Consider the following 20,644-nt stretch of genomic DNA (forward strand, 5'->3'; position numbering starts at 1 on the left):
CTTTTGGCTTTGGACCGACATTTTCCTAAAGCCAAAAGGGCGTCTATCTTAAGATACGCCCTTTTGGCGTTAGTACGTCAAAAATTTTTTTTTTCTGCAGATACGTTTAGAGCGATTCTAAAAAGAATGGCAAAAAAAAATTTTTTATACGCCCTTTTGGCATGGAACCCTATCTAACTGCTGTAATACGCCCTTTTGGCATTCGACACGTGATATGTTATTGTTTCTTATTACTTAATCAAGTAATAAGGACCAATAAGATGAAACAAGAATAATAAGTCAGAATAAAATGTAAAATCTGTGTATTTTTGCGATGTATGCTACTTATTTACCGATCGAGTGACCCCTGCACCTAAAAACCCACATACGTCCACCATAGGATGAAAAATTTTTTACGCACCATGGGCGAACCTCGACCGTAATGGCGCGAAATTCGCCCAAGGTACATAAATAACTATTTTGATCCTGAGTCACACACTGTATTTTTCATGATTACCTGCATTAGAATTTCAAAATTCAGTTTCAGCAGCCAGTAAGAAACAAGTTAATTTCAAGCCGATGATAGGGAGAACTGTTAGAGAACGAGAAATTTGTGATTTGCAGTCACTTATAAGATAATAAATAAGACAAAAAAATTATTTTTGTGACAGACACTTGAAATCTACGACATTTAGCGCCTATAGCCGGCAGCTAAAAATATTAGATAAGATACAGCTGGTAAAAAAGATACTTAATCGTTCTAATACTGACGTTATCATCGGATCAAAAAATATTTTTTGGTTACATGTGCGATAGAAAACGACCAAAAAATATCGAAGTAACTTAACGAGCCATCTTGTGAAAAAATTCATCATCGTTTTAATTCGTGCACGTACCGACTTCTCTCTAATTTTCAACAAACACTCAAAACATTATTACCAAATAAATAAACGCGGATTTAAAACCTGCCATTTATAGGCACTAAATGTAGTAAACTTCAAATATCTGTCACAAAAACTAATGTATTTATCTAGTACAATCGAGTCTAAGACGCTCGCACTCGATAGATAAACTACTATTTCACTCATTTTTTCGTAATTTTATTTGGTTCATTAAAACCGTCATTCAAAAAATACAATGAGTCTACTGAAGTGTGTAACGGGGTGGAATGCTCGCACATTACATTTCAAATTCAATTTCAACTCGCGCCAAAAGATCCGCCCTCCTTCTTCAACAACTCTCGATAACTGAGGAAATACAGTCACTAAAGCGCCGGGGTCGCTACGGTCGAGTTCCGACATTTGGTTTTAGGGGTTGGCCAACCTGAGTGGAGAGGGCCAGAGACGACGAGCTATCGGTCTCTTGGCTCGCAGCAACCGCTGTAGACGGACGTGCCTTACTACGACTACCACTAACATCTTGGTTTCCACTACAAATTTCTATCTACTACTACTACTACACGTGCTGCTAGTCATAACCAAAATGGGCCAAGAGCATATAAGCCCACGACTCGTGGAATCTTATTCCTTTTATTAAGTTTAATTAAGTTTATTTAAACTGGTAATTATATAATATTTATTGTGGATTGGACCTGGTCGATTTGGGAAGGCTTGGAATGAATTGGTGGACTTGGAAGGAATGGCTGGTTATGGTTTTGGTCTTGGAAGAAAAGGATCGGTGGAATAAAGGACTGGTTAAGGTTGGAGATTGTTGGAATAAGTGAACTCGTTTTGTTTATTGTCAGGTTAACTATTTTATTTGTTAAATAATATCTTATAAATTGAGGAGTCGTTATCCAGTAAAGCTATTCAAGTCAGTTTTATTTAGTCAGTCGAGTCAGTCAGTTTGTAATTTAGTCGAGTCAGTTTTATCCGTCATATAAAATTTCTATTGTTCATATCTCATTAATAATTGTTTGGAAAGCGGCTTCGTTTAAATAAATGCCATTGTTTTTTATATTTAAATTTCACATATTAAATTATTTTATCTAACCTTCCTGATAGGTTACGTAACAAATGATCCAAAGACATATGATCCGCAACAATTGATCCTTGCCACGATTGATCCGTCGATAAAATGCGTGTAACATGTAAAATTACGCCCTTTTTTCACTAATTTTGTGTGCGTGTAACATAAAAAATATACTCACACACAAATTAGTGAAAAAAGGGTGTAATTTGTCATGTAACACGCATTTTGTCGACGGATCAATCGTCGCAAGGATCAATTGTCGCGGATCAATTGTCCTCGGATCATCGGTCGTGTCACCTCCTGATAAGTTTAGGTATAAGATTTCTCTCTTCTAATTTTAATACTGTGCGGTCCAGTACGGGGTTTATCCTCGTCCTGAGGTACTGAGTTCAGCTAGACAGGTTTGCAAAACACCTTAAGTTTTGCACATGTGTGGAACACATTACATTGAGACCACAATTCAATTTAATGTAATAAGTGAACCCATTACAAGTGACAAGCAAGAAACGATAGTAATGAGACTGCCAATGGACATTAAACATAACAAACACTGTGCAAAATCAATTGTGTTTCTGCCTACTGTATGCATGCCTTTGTGAATTACGAATTCACTAGTAGTTGTTTGCAGCATCGGCTCGAAATTAGCTCGTTCCAACTGGCTTTAAAGACACTGAAACTTGAAGTTTCGACGCTGGTATCATGAAATTCTTAACTCTAATGTTGATGATATTTATTTAATTTATTTAGTGTAATCCTCGAAATTTACTACCATGCTGTGATAATAATTTCACCTGTAAACTGAAAGAATCGAGGGGTGGATTCTTCTGTGGAGAAAAAGGTAATGAATGACAAATGCCCTTGTGGATCACAAGTACGGTAAATTACTGTAATTAACCATATTTCGCTGCAATTTATCCCAAAATAAGGTACTTCTACGGCAAATGTGCAGCATTTTCCAGTGATTTACAGTACTTTACAGGACTTACGGCATTTTCTCCGTAAGCACCATATGCTATTTTATTCTTAGATCTTTGATCGCGTAATACTTTGCTTTACGTAAAAATACTGACAGCTTGCCACAATTTCGAGGTAAATTTCCGTTAATTTGCCGCAAATTTTAGGTAAAATACCACACGTCTTAAAAATACTATGCATCCACCAGGATTTATAGAAAAAATAAACATATGCATGGAGACAAAATTATGGTATCCGTTCCTAGTCCAATTATAAAATATCAAACCACAACGTTATGATGATAATTATGGGATTTATAGAATACACACCCATAGTTTTTAGGAAAAGTAATCATATGTACTAGAAAAATTTCTATAATTATGGTATAACAGAGTGTATCTCAACTTTGCCAAGAATTGGCCCATTATTCACTGATCTTAATAAGGGCTTGACTAGAATAAACTTGGCCTCCCAGAACCCGAGTGGTTAGTTTCGAAAATCTGGGTTGTTGAAATTTTATAAGAGTGAGGAAGGATAAAGATTTCAACTATTGTGCACTAATTATTATAAATATAAATTCAATTTTATTTACCAAAATAACAATCTTGCCCACCGAGCTTTTATTACTTATTAACTAATAACACCTTGACTAATCCACCGGATCATGATTTAAAGTCGATTCTAATGTCCACCGGACTTTTATCAATATTGGCCACCAGCCTGTTCCCCTGGATCTTTATTAAAATCTAGATTCTAATGTCCCCTGGACCTTACTTGTAATCAAGTGGACACCAGCCTGATCCCTTGGATCTTTTATTTTATAATATTTCCCTCGAAAATTTCTTCTCTCTCTCTCTCTGCTCTGTTGTACTCACTGACTGTACTTTTGAAAATGATCTAAAATTGCAGCGTGCAATAAATGCTTCGATAAGGTTCATTTTTAATTTAAAAAAAGATGAACATATCACACCGTATCGCCGAGAACTTGGATGGTTATCAGTCAAATACCGCAGGCTGTATTTTTTAGTATGCTACTTTTATAAGCTACTAGATGTCGGCAAGCCTCGGTATTTGCGTGATCAATTTGTTGAAGAGACTGATGTTAAGCGTTCAAAAAGACTGGCGGCTAAGAGACATTCGTCATTTAAATTGCCGAATTTCACCACTACTTATCTTGAAAAATCTTTTTTGGTTTTTGATTTTTCGAGCCTATTTTTTCCGGGTCTGGTTTCTGGATCTATTTTTTCCGGATCGATTGTTTCCAAGTCTATTTTTTCCGATTACCTTGGTTCTTATATAATACACGGAAAGAAAATTATGGCAGCGGTTCCCATAATTTTGTGAAATTTTTTCCTATACCATAATAGGAATTACGACCATAAATTATGGGAGCGGTTCCTATAATTATAGGAATGTTTCCCATAATTATAGGAAAAGTTCCAATAATTATGGGAATGATACCCATAACACTATAGGAATGGTTCCTATAATTATAGGAATGGTTCCTATAATTTATAGGAATACTTTCTATAATATTATGGGAATCATTCCTATAATTTATAGGAATGGTTCCTATAATTTATAGGAACCATTCCCATAAATTATGGGAACCATTCCCATAATATTATGGGAATGGTTCCTATAATAGTATGGGAACTATTCCCATAATATTATGGGAATGATTCCCATAATGCAATTGGAATGGTTCCTATACCATTATGGGAATGGTTCCCATATTATCATGAAAAAATTAATTTAAAGAAGTGCGGTAATCACTTCTACAATACACAGAAATATTATTAAACGTAAAAACAAAAATTCAAACATTGAAAAAAAAATCGTATTTGGCAAAAAAACATTAAAATTTTTAACAAGAATTTTTTGTCAGCACAAAACATTCAAGAAAATTCAAATTTTCGGAAATTTCTACACTATTGTGCAAAAAAAAAATTTAATTATATTATAGGAACCATTCCCATATCATTATGGGAACCATTCCCATAATGGTATGGTAACTATTCTCATACTATTATGGGGATGGTTCCCATAATATATGGGAACCATCCCTATAGTAGTATAGGTACTATTCCCATACCATTATGGGAACCATTCCCATAATGCATAGGAAAACTTCCCATAATTTTCTTTCCGTGTAGTAGTAATTCATAACGACTCAATTGAAATGAAAATAATTTTTAATGTTTGTTTCAATTTATGTAGACCTTCTAAAAGAGTCAAAAATTACACGTTGACAAGCTTTAAATTTATAAATGCTTTCTTTCAAAACTTTAGGTTGCATGACTGTCAGAATAAATATAAATCACTCATTTTACTTCAAAGATTTGATGTGCTCATACCTTATCCCTTCCTGTAACAAACTACTCATCGAATACAATTATTTCAAATTAATCAAATAATCTTACTTAATTGATAATGCAGCAATACTTGGACATTCCTGTCGAAATGACGACGATTGTAGTAACATAAATCATGCAATATGTTCGAAAAATAAGATTTGTGACTGTTTATCAAATAATGTCCGGATAAATGATACCTACTGTGCACCAGCATTGAGGGCGTTTTGCTGGAAGGGCGAAAAATGTGCAACTGATCATGCTTCTTGTATTGGTAATGAATGTCAATGCAATGAAGATTCTACACAGCAATACAATCAGTGCTTACCAAGTAACTAAATGAGTTTTAATAATAACAATATTATCGTTTTAAATTAAGGGGGGGGGGGGTAGGGTTTTAAAGGCGAAAAAGAAGCATATTTTTGTGATTTTTTCCCGGCGAGATGAGTAATATAATTTCATTAAACTTAATCACATATTATTGTACAACTTTCAAAGAATATCAGAAAAAATTTTCAACGAAAAATATTGATTAATAAGCCGGTGACGTTGAATCTCCGGAGGCGCCTGGAAAAAAAGTCTTTTTGCGGTGAACATCATAACTCGTTACCGGATCATCGGAAAAAAAAAAATTGATATGCATTTTAAAGTTAATATTTTTCTCGAGGTAACCACGAAGAGTTTTTTTTTTTTTTTTTTTTTCGATTTTTTGCAGCACTTGGAAGTGAAAAACGCGATTTTAGCTCAAAAAATCGCGGTTAATTTGTTATTAAAAAATAGAAAAAAATGAAAAACAAAAAAAAACTCTTCGTAGTTACCTGTTGATTTATGTGAAGAAGTAATGTTCAAATTTTCAAAGGGATCGGTTCAGTACATTTTGAGTTATGATGTTTACGGACTTTAAAAATAACGTTTTCGGGAAAATCCATTTAAAGTTTTTTATTCGTGAAAATTTGAAATAAACTATCAATCAAAAAATATGAATTTTTATACTTATATTGAGTCATCAGTTTACATCATTCGAAAGACACATAGCCGGAGAAAGGGATTCGGAAGAACAAAGAAAATTGCAGCTGATTTCTACTAGGGGTATGTAGGGGCAGGTCGGGCAGGTATAAAAATCAGGTATACCGGCCGGTCATTTGAAACGCTGTAACTCCGTTAGTTTTACTCGGATTGATTTAAAATTTGTATACAATATTTTTGACATATTGTCCATTCAGAAAAAAAATTGAAAAAAACATTTTTTTTAAATAATTTAAAAACCCTACCCCCCCCCCCCCCTTAATAATTGTCTCGTGTAAATAAAAATTTCTGAAGAATCCGAGAAGATTTCCTCATAAGGGCAGTTCTGCTCATGACATTCCGAAACATAAATCGATACTTTACAGAACTAAAAATTTCGTAAAGTCATACTACAGTGCTTTGACAAAACTGATATAGAACATTAACAATGGTGTGGGTAACGTTGGAGTCGATAAAATGTTATTATACACTCTTAGAACATCCTATAGTTCTTTTTTAAATCATTTCTGGACTATCGATCATAAAAAAAATATCGTAGAGACGCATAAAGTTGAAGATCTCCAACTTATATGTAATTTTTTTCCCGGGAAATTGTATTGAGAATATTTTACGACACTTATAAGCATAAAAAACTGATTACCCGGGAAAAAATGTTTTTATAAAATTAAAATTATTTTATACTGAAAATAGCCTGGTAAAATTTTATAAAATTTTACAAATATTTATGAGGTTTTGTGAAATTTCATTATAAAGTCTTAAAAAATTATACGAATTTGTATACAATTTTGTAAAATTCTCTAAAATTGTATCAAATTTCATATGATTCTATAAAATTCTATAATAAACATTTTTTACCGGGTTTATAAAATTATATAAAATTTTATACAATTTTTTAAGATGTTAGAGTTATTTTCTAGAATTTCATAAAGTCTTATAAAATTCTTTAAAACTTCATAAATTTTCATAAAATTTTATAAAATTTTATAAAAACATTATTTCCCGGGTAATTTGGCTCAAATCGAAATGATTATCTACGCAGCCATCAGTAAAATCTAAGAAACTTTTAAAATTTTCATAAAGCCGTATGTGGTACGTTATCCAATATAATTTAGGGACATTATTATGAACATCAGCAGCATTTGCGCAGTTCTCAATGTTCCAAAAGAATTACTGTAAAGCTGTATGTGAAGTTTTCAAAAATTTTCGATGAATGATTCATTCATTTCTACGGGATTCGTGCCATGGCTGGAGTTTTAGAAACATTTAAAAAAAAATGTCTATAGAATATTCTGAAAGTGTGGTATAATATTTTGTGAATTTTAGCAGCACTCGATTTAGCGTCAGTGTGATAGTGAAGTTTTGATAAAGAATTATAGAACATGTTGAAAATTATCTTATAGATTCCTCTGGGGTTCTGTAATTTTCAATGCTCTATCTAGGGTTCGTCAAGTTCTGAATTGTATTGCCAAAAATCTTGCAGTTAAATGTTTCAAGTATCATTGGGTTTTTCTTATGAATTTTTGAATTTCTGTCTAAGTACCGATTTGTGCTCCAAAATGTCCCGCGAGCGGAAAAGTTCTTGGGAAGAATCTCTCGGGGATTGCTCAGGAACTTTTTTTTTTACATCGGATTGTCGTCATTCCAGAGCTATTGGGTTCGTTGTGTAAAACTGATTCAGATTGTGAAAGAGTTAAGTTTGCCAAATGTTCGAGAACTCAGATTTGTATATGCTCATCAAATACACTGACTGTTAATTGGACATCCTGTGTACCAATTTTAAATGGATTCTGCCAGACAAATGCCGACTGCAAAGTAAATAACTCTGAGTGTTTTGATCACGTGTGCGAATGCAAATCAATGTTTCAAGCTATTGCTAATACTGAATGTAAAAGAGGTAAGTTCAAAATTATTATATTCACCTTATAAACTTGATAGTATATATTAATTTTTACATCTTGTAGAACTTACGATAAGTATTGTAATTGTGTGTAGGATGAGCGAAGCAAGTTGTAGATGAGTATATCGATACGCTAGAGCATAATACTAATTGTTATTTAATACTGAAACTAGTCGAATGTTGGTTTACTTACAATTATATTTCAGCAATGACAATACAGTCAGATTCCATTCACTTGAAACTTCCTTTCAATCTCGACCCCTACTACGAGCTTCGCTGCCTTCCACCTGATACCCTAATTTTGCATGTGTCTGTGGATAATTATAAACGCATCACTCGTGCAGATGCAAGAGCGCATGCGTTGTAGCGTACTGTTCAACGAAAAAGGAACATTCGATAGGTTGGAATTTCTAGGAAATTTTCGCTCCTTCATATACTAATAGTCCAAGTTAATGTCATTTGACTGCTATCAGTCAATGACTCCGATCGTTAAACCCTAAGTCATTATCTTAAGCAAGTTACCTAACTGAAGACCTTCAGAAGGGCTCTTACGGAAAACTGAAACAAGACTTGAAGAAGATGTATTTCATGAGAATACATTTTGGAGATTTCATCAAGTCTTGCTTAAGATTCTTTCTAAAGACTTGGTAATCTGCTTGTAAATCAAGCAAGTCTGACCTCATAAGATATGCAAGTATCTTAGTCAGATTTCATTAAAATATCTTGCGAAAGGCACTTGCCGTAGACTTTTACAAGAGTGATTATGTAAACTTGTAAAAAACTTGAGATTTAGACTCCTACGAAATTTAACTGTTAGTTATATTTTGATATATCCCTTATTTATTCTTCATTTCTTAGCACACTTAGGCATGAATTGTCGAGAATCCATAGACTGTAATAACTTCCTAGACCACTCAGAATGTTCTGAAGAAAATAAATGTGCATGTCGTCATGGTCATTATGCAATAAACAATACGACGTGTGCACCAGCATTCAACGGAGCATGCCGTTATGGAGAATTATGTGCACCTGAAAACTCTATTTGCATCAGCCATAAATGTCAATGCAAACCTGATTATGTTTATCGAGGATCCAAATGTGTGACAAGTATATGATTCCGTTTAATTTTCGATCAACTCATCGTGTAGGTACTTTGTCAAACTGTATTTTCATTATTTACTATAGAATTTTTGGGAATGCCATGTCAAACCGAGAGAGATTGTCAGGGAATTGAATTTTCAACGTGTTCAGATGATGATATTTGTGTTTGTAAATTGAATTACGGGGGACCGGATTTATTAACTTGCTCACCACTTATAGGGAGTAACTGTTCAAAAAATGATGATTGTGTTGTTCAAAACTCTTATTGTTTTCTTAACGAATGCCGGTGCATAGAGAACTATTTTGCTCATTCAAATGATCTGTGTACACCACGTAAGTATGCTGATAATAAATAAAAATAAGTTGCCCAATCACGTTTATAGTAACATATATTTTTTTAATTTCAAGTTTTACTAAAAACTCCATGCCAGACATATAAAGACTGTGAACATATTACGGACTCGTTCTGTTCGAGGCACAAAACTTGTTATTGTAGCGCAAATTATATTGCAATAAACAGCACAAAATGTGTGCAGCCTCTAGGTCAATTTTGTACAACGAGTAAACCGTGTACTATTAAGAATTCTATTTGTATTAATAATAAATGTCAATGCAATTTTAATTTCATTAAACATTTAAATGCTGAATGTATACCAAGTAAGTATTAAATTACAACGATAAAATATTTTAAGTTGTGAGCAATGATTATTTTGGTGGGTTATCTATTTTTTTGACAGTAAAAGTTACTCAAGTTTGTAATGGAAATGGCGATTGCCCGGGCATGGGACAAGAGTGTTCTAATCGAAGATGTGTTTGTAAAGATAATCATATTGCATTGACGAGCACAAAATGTGTACCAGTCTTGGATGGTTATTGTTCAAAGAACAAGGATTGCTATGTCAAGAATTCAGTTTGTCTATCGAATAGATGTCAATGTGATTTCGATCACTTGCCGCATTCTAATTATGAATGTGAATCCAGTGAGTATAAGTACTAATTTTGACTTCTTATTATACATATTAAGTAACAGTAATTTAGAATATAAGCTACAAAAACTATTGGAATAATAAGTACAGATCAAGATATGCCAAACAAAATTAAAAATCATCTTGGATATTACCAACTTCCCGCTAAGAAAATTGAAAATTTGAAAAAAAATCTGGGCACTGGTTGGCTCTGTGGGCCAGCCCCAACACTTTCCGTTATTTTCGAGCTCAAGGGCTTTTTCAACTCAAACACATAACAGTACATTATGTCACGATTTATCCGGGAAAAATTAAATAAAATGTCACTATTCAACTCTTCGTTGTTGAAATATTTTTTAAAAGAATTGAAGAATTTTGATGATCAATATACCAATCAGTGCACTTTATTGAGTTTTTTAGCTAATTAAATTTTGGAAATGATTAGTGCAGTCATTTTAAAGATATTTGCGAAAAATCTTTTATGACTCTTTCTTTCTCCGACAATACTTCTCGAACGAATGAAGCGATTGAGATAGCTGCGGCAATCGGCGCGTTTTATTAAGATTTAGAGCTAGCTAGATTTGAAAATAGAGTAATTCAAAAATTACAGAATATTCACATACGTACGTACGTACACACACACACATGCATACATTCGGACATCATTTTGAACTTGGTAAGATTAGCTTCCTTAAGCCTCAAAATTGAATCTAATTAATCACGTCTGATTGATTATTTCAATAAAATTTTCAGTGTTGAAGCCTAAAAATTGTGTTGAATAACGTCTCAAAGGTTAAAATCGGTCTATTACACCAAACGATATTGGCGAGGCACCATTTAAAAAATAACAATTGTCCTCATTTTTCCTGGATGACTCGCAATATAATTTATGAAATATACCTAGAATTGAACCAAGTTTACTATTTTATAGTCTCTGTTGATCACTACAGATTTTATTGCAATTGTTCCAACAGTATAAGTAACATTGTTGAAAACTTTAAGGAAAATCACTGTTTTTTACACTTATCTCGGATATTTGATGTATTAACGCTCTGATCTAATTCAATATTTATTGAACTTTCCATTTGAATCGCGTTCGTTGATTTTTGTCCAAATTCATTGATTTCATTAAGCAAAATCGTGACAATAATTTAAGAACCGCTTGTTGGAGCTCAAAGAGCACATAAATACAAATGTATTGAAAGATATTGTCGAGTTTTTCCAGCTCGAACATGTGTTTTATCGAAATTGTTTTCAAGCTGAAGGAGCTCAAAAACAGCGAGAAGTTTTTTGGTTGGCTTCTACAGGGTCAACTGGTACTCAGATTCATTCTCTTTGAATTCTATGTCTGAAAACTGAGACAGGTTCAGCGTGAAAATTGATTTCGATCCACCTCCTGATTTTCAACACTGTAGTAATAAATTGTTCATAGTATTTCATGTTATATTACTCATTTCATACTTTATTCAGTTTCGATGGAAAAAATGTGTTCGATGGATACGGATTGTCAAAAGATTAAAAATTCAAGATGTTCAACAGATCATGTATGCGCTTGTGATATGAATTACTTTGCATTTGGTAAATTTCATTGTCTACCAACTTTGAGTGGATTTTGTTTGAATGATATCGACTGCTATTCTGATTCATTTCGTTGTTCTGATAATCAATGTCAATGTAAAAGTAATTACACAGCAGTATCCGTTGACAAATGTGTTGAAAGTAAGTACAATTTAATCATGTTCAATTGGAAAGATTATGAAGTTTATTAGGAAATCCAGCAATTAAATTTATTTTCATGATACCAGCATCGAATTTTCAAATTTGAGTGTCTCCACAGCCGTTCGAACCAAGCTAGTTCATAGCCAATGCTGCAAACAATTACTAGTGAATCGTAATTTACAAACATGTGCATACAGAAGGCAGAAACATTCGTGTTCATTTGCAACCGTATTACTCTCATTCGTTTGCTTGTCACTTCAGATTACTCATTTCATTTTTTACGTAACAGTTTAATTAACCAAATAAAACTACTAAAAATAAGTGAAAATAATATTTTTGTCTTATTTACTATCTAGTAATTGACTGTAAGTCACAGATTTTTCATTCTCTAACAGTTCTCTGCATCATCGGCTTGAAATTAACTTGGTTCTTACTGGCTGCTGAAACTGAATCTTGCAGTTCCGATGTAGGCAATCATGACAAATATAGTGTGTAACTCAGGATCAAAAACACCATTTCAGACTGCGGGTGATGTCAGCCCTCACCTACGGTTTGGGCAGCCAATTTCGCCCTAGTCTGAAATCGTCTTGTTTCATCCATTGTCACACAATACACTGTGATTCATTAATTGGTCGTTACAGCAAACTTGCTTAGTTCTTGTACTGATGTTTCGGAGTGCAGTGATTCATGGCATTCAACTTGTTCACCCGAAGGAAAATGTGTTTGTGCATTAAATAATATAGCAATCGGATCATCAACATGCCTGCCAATTTTAAACGGATATTGTTGGAAAGATGACCAATGCATGGTTGAGAACTCTGTTTGCATTGATTTCTGCTGTCAATGCAAACCAAATTTCATTGCTGTTGCTCATAATCTATGCATATCAACTGAAATAAAATCTGAATAATATCGGGCCTCATAAACCATTTCCGGACTTTACTTTTGCAGAGTAGGTGTTCTTTGCGTTGATAATAAACAATAATTGTAATACTTGATAAAAATAATCTCTTACTCAAATAAATTGTTTTTGACGACGTGTGAAGTGGCAATTTTATTACTCTATATACATTTCTTAAATTTAATTACATTTTGAATTACTACTAATGAAAAAAAAAAAAAAAAACCCACTATCATTTCTAATTTTATACAAAAGCACACATAATGACTTTTTATTTTTTTCTTGTGAGTGCGCAGTTACTAACCGAAAAATAGTAAAAATAGATTTATTACATATAAAACATTTTAAAAAACTTTCAAAGTAGGATTTTGAGGTATACCAATCTTTTTATTGTGTCATTGGTTGATATCATATAAATAGATATTTAAACTTCTGATGAGTAATAGTAATTAATCAGATATAAAATGTTAGTTTCGCGACTGAAATGAGTCATTATGGACAACGATTTTTTGTTGAAAATAATAAATTATTTGATTCTGAACCGGCATTTTTTTTTTCAACTGAAGAAAATCCGTTCAAAATGTTAACAGAACGTTTCTTCTACACTTTGCGTGGAATTTTGGCTGCATTAATTTGCATCAATCAGGTTAAGGAAAGCAATCAAACAACGAGTAATCAGTGTGCCAAATTCAATGAAAAAGTAATTATCTACAAATCTAAGTATATATATTGGGCATTCCATGTCAAATCACCGAGGTTTTGACCCGACCCCCTTCGATTTCGCGGAAACTTTTTTATCATTTTTTATCCTTCCAAAGACATTTTTCTGAATTTTTTCAGATTTTTTTACCCAACCCAAAAAAAGTTAAAAATTTTTGAAAAAAAACCGCTCATTTTTTTTTAAATTGCTATAACTTTCTCGCAAATTAATCTTTCGGCACTTTTTTGTTTCGAAATTTATGTTTTCAAATGTAGTTTTCAGAAAAAAATACAAAAAATTTTTCGGAAGTCACAATATATAAAATCTTTCAGTTTTTTCAATAAAACCGTAATTTTTTCGAAGTCCGAAACCTTCGATTCTCAATTTTTTTGTCTCAAAAAAAACCTCAACCAAGCCAGTATTTAACCCCGCTATTCCCATTTTGTGCCGACTTTCCTTTAAATTTTTTTTTTTTCAATTGAAAATAAAAAAATTTCTAAATTTGGCTTATTTTTTATGACTGCGCTGAAATTATTTTTGATTGTTTTTAAAAGCTCAGAAGTTGAATAAAATTGAACAAAAACAACCGTAGAGTGTATTAGGGGCAAGGATTGATTTTTTCGGAAGAAAATTCCCAATTTTTAAATATAGTGAAACCTAAACCTACAATTAACCTTCTCAATAAGACAATTTATAGATAAACTGAGAAAAATATCGATAGCTTTATAGACAATTTTCGATGAAATTGAACAGAAGATCGTATAGTACCGGATATCTCAACTGGTAGAGCACTCGGCGCGATACCGACATGGTCTAGGTTCGATTCTCAGTTCGGGCTATCGATATTTTTCTCAGTTTTCTATAAATTGTCTTATTGAGAAGGTTATTTTTAGGTTTAGGTTTCACTATATTCAAAAATTGGAAATTTTTTTCCGAAAAAATCAATCCTTGCCCCTAATACACTGTACGGTTGTTTTTGTCCAATTTTATTCAATTTCTGAGCTTTAAAAAACAATCAAAAAAAATTTCAGCGCAGTCATAAAAAATAAGCCAAATTTAGAAATTTTTTTATTTTCAATTGAAAAGAAAAATATAAAGGAAAGTCGGCACAAAATGGGAATAGCAGGATTAAATACTGGTTTGGTTGAAGTTTTTTTTGAGACAAAAAAATTGAGAATCGAAGGTTTCGGACTTCGAAAAAATGACGGTTTTATTGAAAAAACTGAATTTTTTATATATCGTGACTTCCAAAAAATTTTTTGTAGTTTTTTCTAAAAACTACATTTGAAAACACAAATTTTGAAAAAAAAAAAAGTGCCGAAAGATTAATTTGCGAGAAAGTTATAGCAATTTAAAAAAAAACGAGCGGTTTTTTTTTCAAAAATTTGTAACTTTTTTTAGGTTGGGTAAAAAAAATCTGAAAAAATTCACAAAAATGTCTTTGGAAGGATAAAAAATGATAAAAAAGTTTCCGCGAAATCGAAGGCGGTCAGGGGATTTGACATGAAATGCCCTATACATTAATTATTAAATAGTAGTTTATCTATCGAGCGCGATCGTGTTTAAGACACGAGTGTGAAAATTGGTGCCCGAGCCGAAGGCGAGGGTACCAACACACGAGCGTCTTAGACTCGATTGTACTAGATAAATACATTAGTTTTTGTGACAGATATTTGAAGTTTACTACATTTAGTGCCTATGAATGGCAGGTTATAAATCCGCGTTTATTTATTTGGTAAGAATGTTTCGAGTATTTGTTGAAAATTAGAGAGAAGTCGATAAGTGGACGAATTAAAATGATGATAAATTTTGTCACAAGATGGCTCGTTAAGTTACTTCGATATTTTTTGGTCGTTTGCTCCGCACATGTAACCAAAAAATATTTTTTGATCCGATGATGACGTCACTATTAGAACGATTAGGTATCTTTTTTACCAGCTGTATCTTATCTAATATTTTTAGCTGCCGGCTATAGGCGCTAAATGTCGTAGATTTCAAGTGTCTGTCACAAAAATAATATAAAATTTAATGTGATACAATATGATACAATTATTTAGTGTTATCCTCGTCATTCACAAGCATGCTGTGATGATTATTTATTATGTAAACTGAAGGAATCAGGAGATGACTTCGTCTGTGCGGAAAGAGGTAACTAATTCCTGATGTACACATACATTTAATATAAGTATTTGATATGTTAATAATGGTATCTTTGGCGTTAAATAGAGATACCTGTTTATTAAAAAAACGTTTAAAAAAAATTTTACCCGTCAATCTCCGAAGATTGAAATGATTTCGAACCTATGAAAACCTTAGTATTGCTGTGAGAGTCGAGAATATCTCGTCGAGACGAGATCATGCTGATTGATGACGAGACGAGACGAGACGAGATAAAATTGGACGAGATAAAGTTGGTCGATAAAAGGCAGAAATTATTTTCTAAAAGTCAAGAACGCAGTTACAGCACTGAATTTGTTATTTAATTTTATATTATTCATAACGTTGCGAGTAGATGGCCCAAAAATTACAAGTTTATTGCCAGTAATGTTTGAGACATGAAATTGCAAGTACAATTGCCCGATTTCCAAATAATGCATGTATAATACCCGTGTTAACAGAATTACAAGTAAATTGCTAGTATATTACAATAGTAACAAATTATACGTCTTATTACTAATTGATCCAGGATCGAAGTGATTGACCGATAAATTTGGGTGTAGGACTAGCCTCGGGACTCTGTGCCTACTGCACCTTTACGGACAAGCGTCGATGTGATGATTAGTCATGTGACCACGGCACTATGACTTGTGTAGTTTCAGACGGACACGAGAATCCCTACTGTTTTGCATACGTATCGAAAATAACTATTCTGATTGTCATTCTAGATATATTAGATTCAAATTGTACAACTGATTCTGATTGTAACAGAGTAAAATTTGCCGAATGTTCGGCAACTAAAATTTGCATATGCTCATCGAATACACTGGCTGTTAATTGGACATCCTGTGTACCAGTTTTGGAGACACACTGCCAGACAGATCACGACTGCAAAGTTGATAATTCTGAGTGTTTTAATAACCAGTGTAAATGCAAACTTATGTTTAAAACTACTTCGATAACTGAATGTAAAAGACGTAAGTTTTGATTCATTTTATCAAAAAATAGAAACAGAATGCCCGTGAAGAAATGATTATTAATATTTTACACCGAAAATGATCTGTCCGGGTAAAAAAAATTCAATGTAATTATATACAATAATTACGTATAATTTTTCTTACCGGGGTAATCGACCCCATACTACTATGATGACTGGTTCCGATAACATAATGATATTAACTACTATAACATTTTTTATATTAAAGAAATAATTACCATTATTGTATGATTACCACATTACAATGGTAATTTTTATCGTAATATTACGGGACCATTTCACATGTATTATGGGAACGGTGCCTAAGATGTATAGGGTTCATCCCCATATGTACATTGGAACCGTTCCAATATTGATGTAGGATCTGTAACTATGTCAGTATGATAACTCTCCTCATGAGTATTAATGATTTAAATCTTACAATTTCCATTATTTAATTTTTGTAAAACAGCACACTTAGGAATGAATTGTAGATTATTCACAGACTGTGATCGGTTCTTACCTCACTCAAACTGTTCTGAAAATAGTGAATGTGAATGTTTTCGTGGTTACTATGCCATAAACAATGATACGTGTGCGCCAGGATTCAACGTAGCATGCCGAAATGGAGAATTATGTGCATACGAAAACTCTATTTGCATAGACTATAAATGTCAATGCAAACCTGATTATGTTTATCGGAGATCCAAATGTGTGCCAAGTATATGATCTCATTTAATTATTGATAAACTCAAAGTTTAAGTCTTTTTTCAAACCGTATTTTCGTCATTTACTGTAGAATTTTTGGGAATGCCATGTCAAACTGAGAGAGATTGTCAGGAAATTGAATTTTCAACGTGTTCAGATGATAATATCTGTGTTTGTAAATTGAATTACGGGGGACCGGATTTATTAACTTGCTCACCACTTATAGGGAGCAACTGTTCAAAAAATGATGATTGTGTTGTTCAAAATTCTTATTGTTTTCTTAAAGAATGCCGGTGCATAGAGAACCATTTCGCTCATTCAAATGATCTGTGTACCCCGGGTAAGAACCCTAATAATAGATAAAAATAAAATGCCGAATCGGGTTTATAGATATATATTATTTTTTAAATTTAAAGTTTCACTAAAAACTCCATGCCAGACATATGATGACTGCGAACACATTTCAAACTCGTTCTGTTCGAGGGACAAAACTTGTTATTGTAACGCAAATTATATCGCAATAAACGGCACAAAATGTGCGCAGCCTCTAGGTCAATTTTGTACAATGAGTAAACCATGTACTACTGAGAATTCGATTTGTATTAATAATAAATGTCAGTGCAATTTCAATTTCATTAAGCATTTAAATGCTAAATGTATACCAAGTAAATATTAGATTACTATGATAAAATATTTTATGTTATAAAAAATGATGATGTAAGTTGACTATTTATTTTGCTCATAGTAAGATTTAGTCAACGGTGTTATGCAAATGCTGATTGTAAAAGTACAGGACATGAGTGTTCTAATCAAAGATGTGCTTGTAAAGATAATCACATTGCATTGACGAGCACAAAATGCGCACCAGTTTTGGATGGTTATTGTTCAAGAAATAAGGATTGCTATGTCGATAATTCAATTTGCGTTGAAAATAAATGCCGATGTGATATCAATCACTTGCCAAATTCTAATTATGAATGTGAAGACAGTAAGTATAGTTAGTTTCTTATCAAAATCATGCATATTAAGTAATTAATTTCGAATGAAAAGTATTCAAGTTATGAGAATAATTGATGCACATCAAAAAATTCCAAAAAACGAAAAATTTTTTAGAATTAATTTATTTTTTTGTGACAGACACTTAGATGAACGTTATTTAACGCCTATAGCCGGCAGCTAAAAATATTAGATAAGATACAGATGGTAAAAAAAATACCTAATCGTTCTAATAGTGACGTTATCAACGGATAAAAAAATATTTTTTGGTTACATGTGTGATAGCAAATGACCGAAAAATTTCGGAATAACCCAGCCATCTTGTGACAAAATTCATCATCATATTAATTAATACAATTATTAACTTCCCTCTCGATGTTAACAAATTCTCAAAACAATCTCACTAAATAAATAAATGCAGGTTATAACCAGCCGTTTATAGGCACTAAATGCGGTTAATTTCAAATATCTGTCACAAAAACTTATGTATTTATCTAGTACAATCGAGTCTAAGACGCTTGTGTGCTAGTACCCTCACCTTCGGCCCGCGCACCAATCTTCACACCTCGTGACTTATACACGATCCACTCGATAGATAAACTATTACTATTTTAAATTCTTTGTCTGGAAGTTGAAACGGGTTTCGCGTGAATATTGACTCCGGATCACCTCCTGACTTTCTATTATGTAGCAATAAAATATTGATGGTATTTTACGTTATAATACTCATTTGATACTTGATTCAGTTTTACCGGGAAAAAAGTGTTCAACGGACACGGATTGTCAAAAGATTAAAAATTCAAGATGTTCAGCAGAAAATGTATGCGTTTGTGATATGAATTATTTTGCGTTCGGTAAATTTTATTGTCTATCAACTTTAAATGGATTTTGTTTGAATCATAACGACTGCTACCCTGGTTCATTTGGTTGTATTAATAATCAATGTCAATGTAATAGTAATTATACGGCAGTATCTGTTGATCACTGTATTGAAAGTGAGTACAATTTCATCAATGACAATTGGAAGAATTATAAAGTTTATTAGGAAATGGGGTTATTAAATTTATTTGTTCATTAATTGGTCACTACAGCTCAATTGCTTAATTCTTGTACTGATGTTTTGGAATGCAGCGATTCATGGCATTCAACTTGTTTACCCGAAGGAAAATGTGGTTGTGCGTTGAATAATATAGCAATCGGAACATCAACATGCCTGCCAATTTTAAACGGATATTGTTGGAAAGATGATCAATGCATGGTTGAAAACTCTGTTTGCATTGATTTCCGCTGTCAATGCACAACAAACTTCATTGCCGTTGCAAATAATCTATGCATATCAATTAATAAAATTAAAATCTGAATTACGGTGGTTCCTATAAACCGGCTGAAGAATTCTCTACTAGATGAGTTGATGCTCTAATCATTTAAAACTTTAGATCATTCTTTAAGAGTTGAACACTCATTATAACTTGAATAATTGATTGTTGATGGAAATAATAAATAAAAATGCTCAAATATTTCTAAATGTGCACGTCTCTCATATCCAAATATCACCATAAAAATATCATGTGTTTTTTTCCTGATTTTGGTGTTAATTATAGAAAAAAAAAAAAAACGGTGTTCTAAAAAGTTAATCTCTTCATGAAATGACTAAAAATAAACATTGATTATCGACTGATGGTCCAGTTTTTTTCTAATTACTGTCAAGGTGCTAGTAGTATATATGGGTCATTCCACCAAATAAAATTATTTTTACGGGGCGACCCTCGTCGATTTGGTTCAAACTTTGTGGAGTCGTTCTATATATTAAAAAAAAAATTCTCTGAAAATTTGAACCTTTTATATGCAGCTGTTTCAAAGTTATGATTTTTTGAATTTTTTAAAAATTTTTGTTTCCAACTTTTTCATTAATTTTTTTAAAGGAAAATTTTTTTTTTTAAAAATGAGCACATAACAGTTTTTTGTAGGAAAAATTCTCAGCTTTCCAATAAAAATATCTATTTTTTATTTTACGTTACAAAAGACCTTTTAAAATTCGATTAAAGACGAAAAAACGATTTTTATGACTGTGCGACGGTTGATACATCTAATTTGATATTTTTTTCTGAAAGCTGAGACTTTTTCCCACAAAATATGTGATTTTCACGATGTGCATATTTTTTGTTTGAATAAAATTAAATAAAATATAAACTCTCTATGATTAAAAAACGTTTATTCTTATTTTTTTTGAGGATGTTTAT

At 32.4% G+C, this 20,644-nt stretch overlaps 1 protein-coding gene across 1 annotated transcript in view; it reads left to right on the forward strand.

Annotated features, from left to right (window-relative positions):
• Window positions 1–20,644, forward strand: part of LOC130674237 (neurogenic locus notch homolog protein 1-like) — a 50,071-nt gene that overhangs the window by 21,002 nt on the left and 8,425 nt on the right. Inside the window, exons 10-18 of the mRNA XM_057479506.1 lie at window positions 7,963–8,178; window positions 9,040–9,288; window positions 9,367–9,504; window positions 10,020–10,262; window positions 11,718–11,966; window positions 16,453–16,701; window positions 17,173–17,421; window positions 17,500–17,748; window positions 18,154–18,396. Of these exons, the coding sequence (XP_057335489.1) occupies window positions 7,963–8,178; window positions 9,040–9,288; window positions 9,367–9,504; window positions 10,020–10,262; window positions 11,718–11,966; window positions 16,453–16,701; window positions 17,173–17,421; window positions 17,500–17,748; window positions 18,154–18,396 (2,085 nt within the window). The remainder of the gene's footprint in view (window positions 1–7,962; window positions 8,179–9,039; window positions 9,289–9,366; window positions 9,505–10,019; window positions 10,263–11,717; window positions 11,967–16,452; window positions 16,702–17,172; window positions 17,422–17,499; window positions 17,749–18,153; window positions 18,397–20,644) is intronic.

This window comes from Microplitis mediator, chromosome 9 (genome assembly GCF_029852145.1).
Source record: "Microplitis mediator isolate UGA2020A chromosome 9, iyMicMedi2.1, whole genome shotgun sequence".
Taxonomy (NCBI): domain Eukaryota; kingdom Metazoa; phylum Arthropoda; class Insecta; order Hymenoptera; family Braconidae; genus Microplitis; species Microplitis mediator.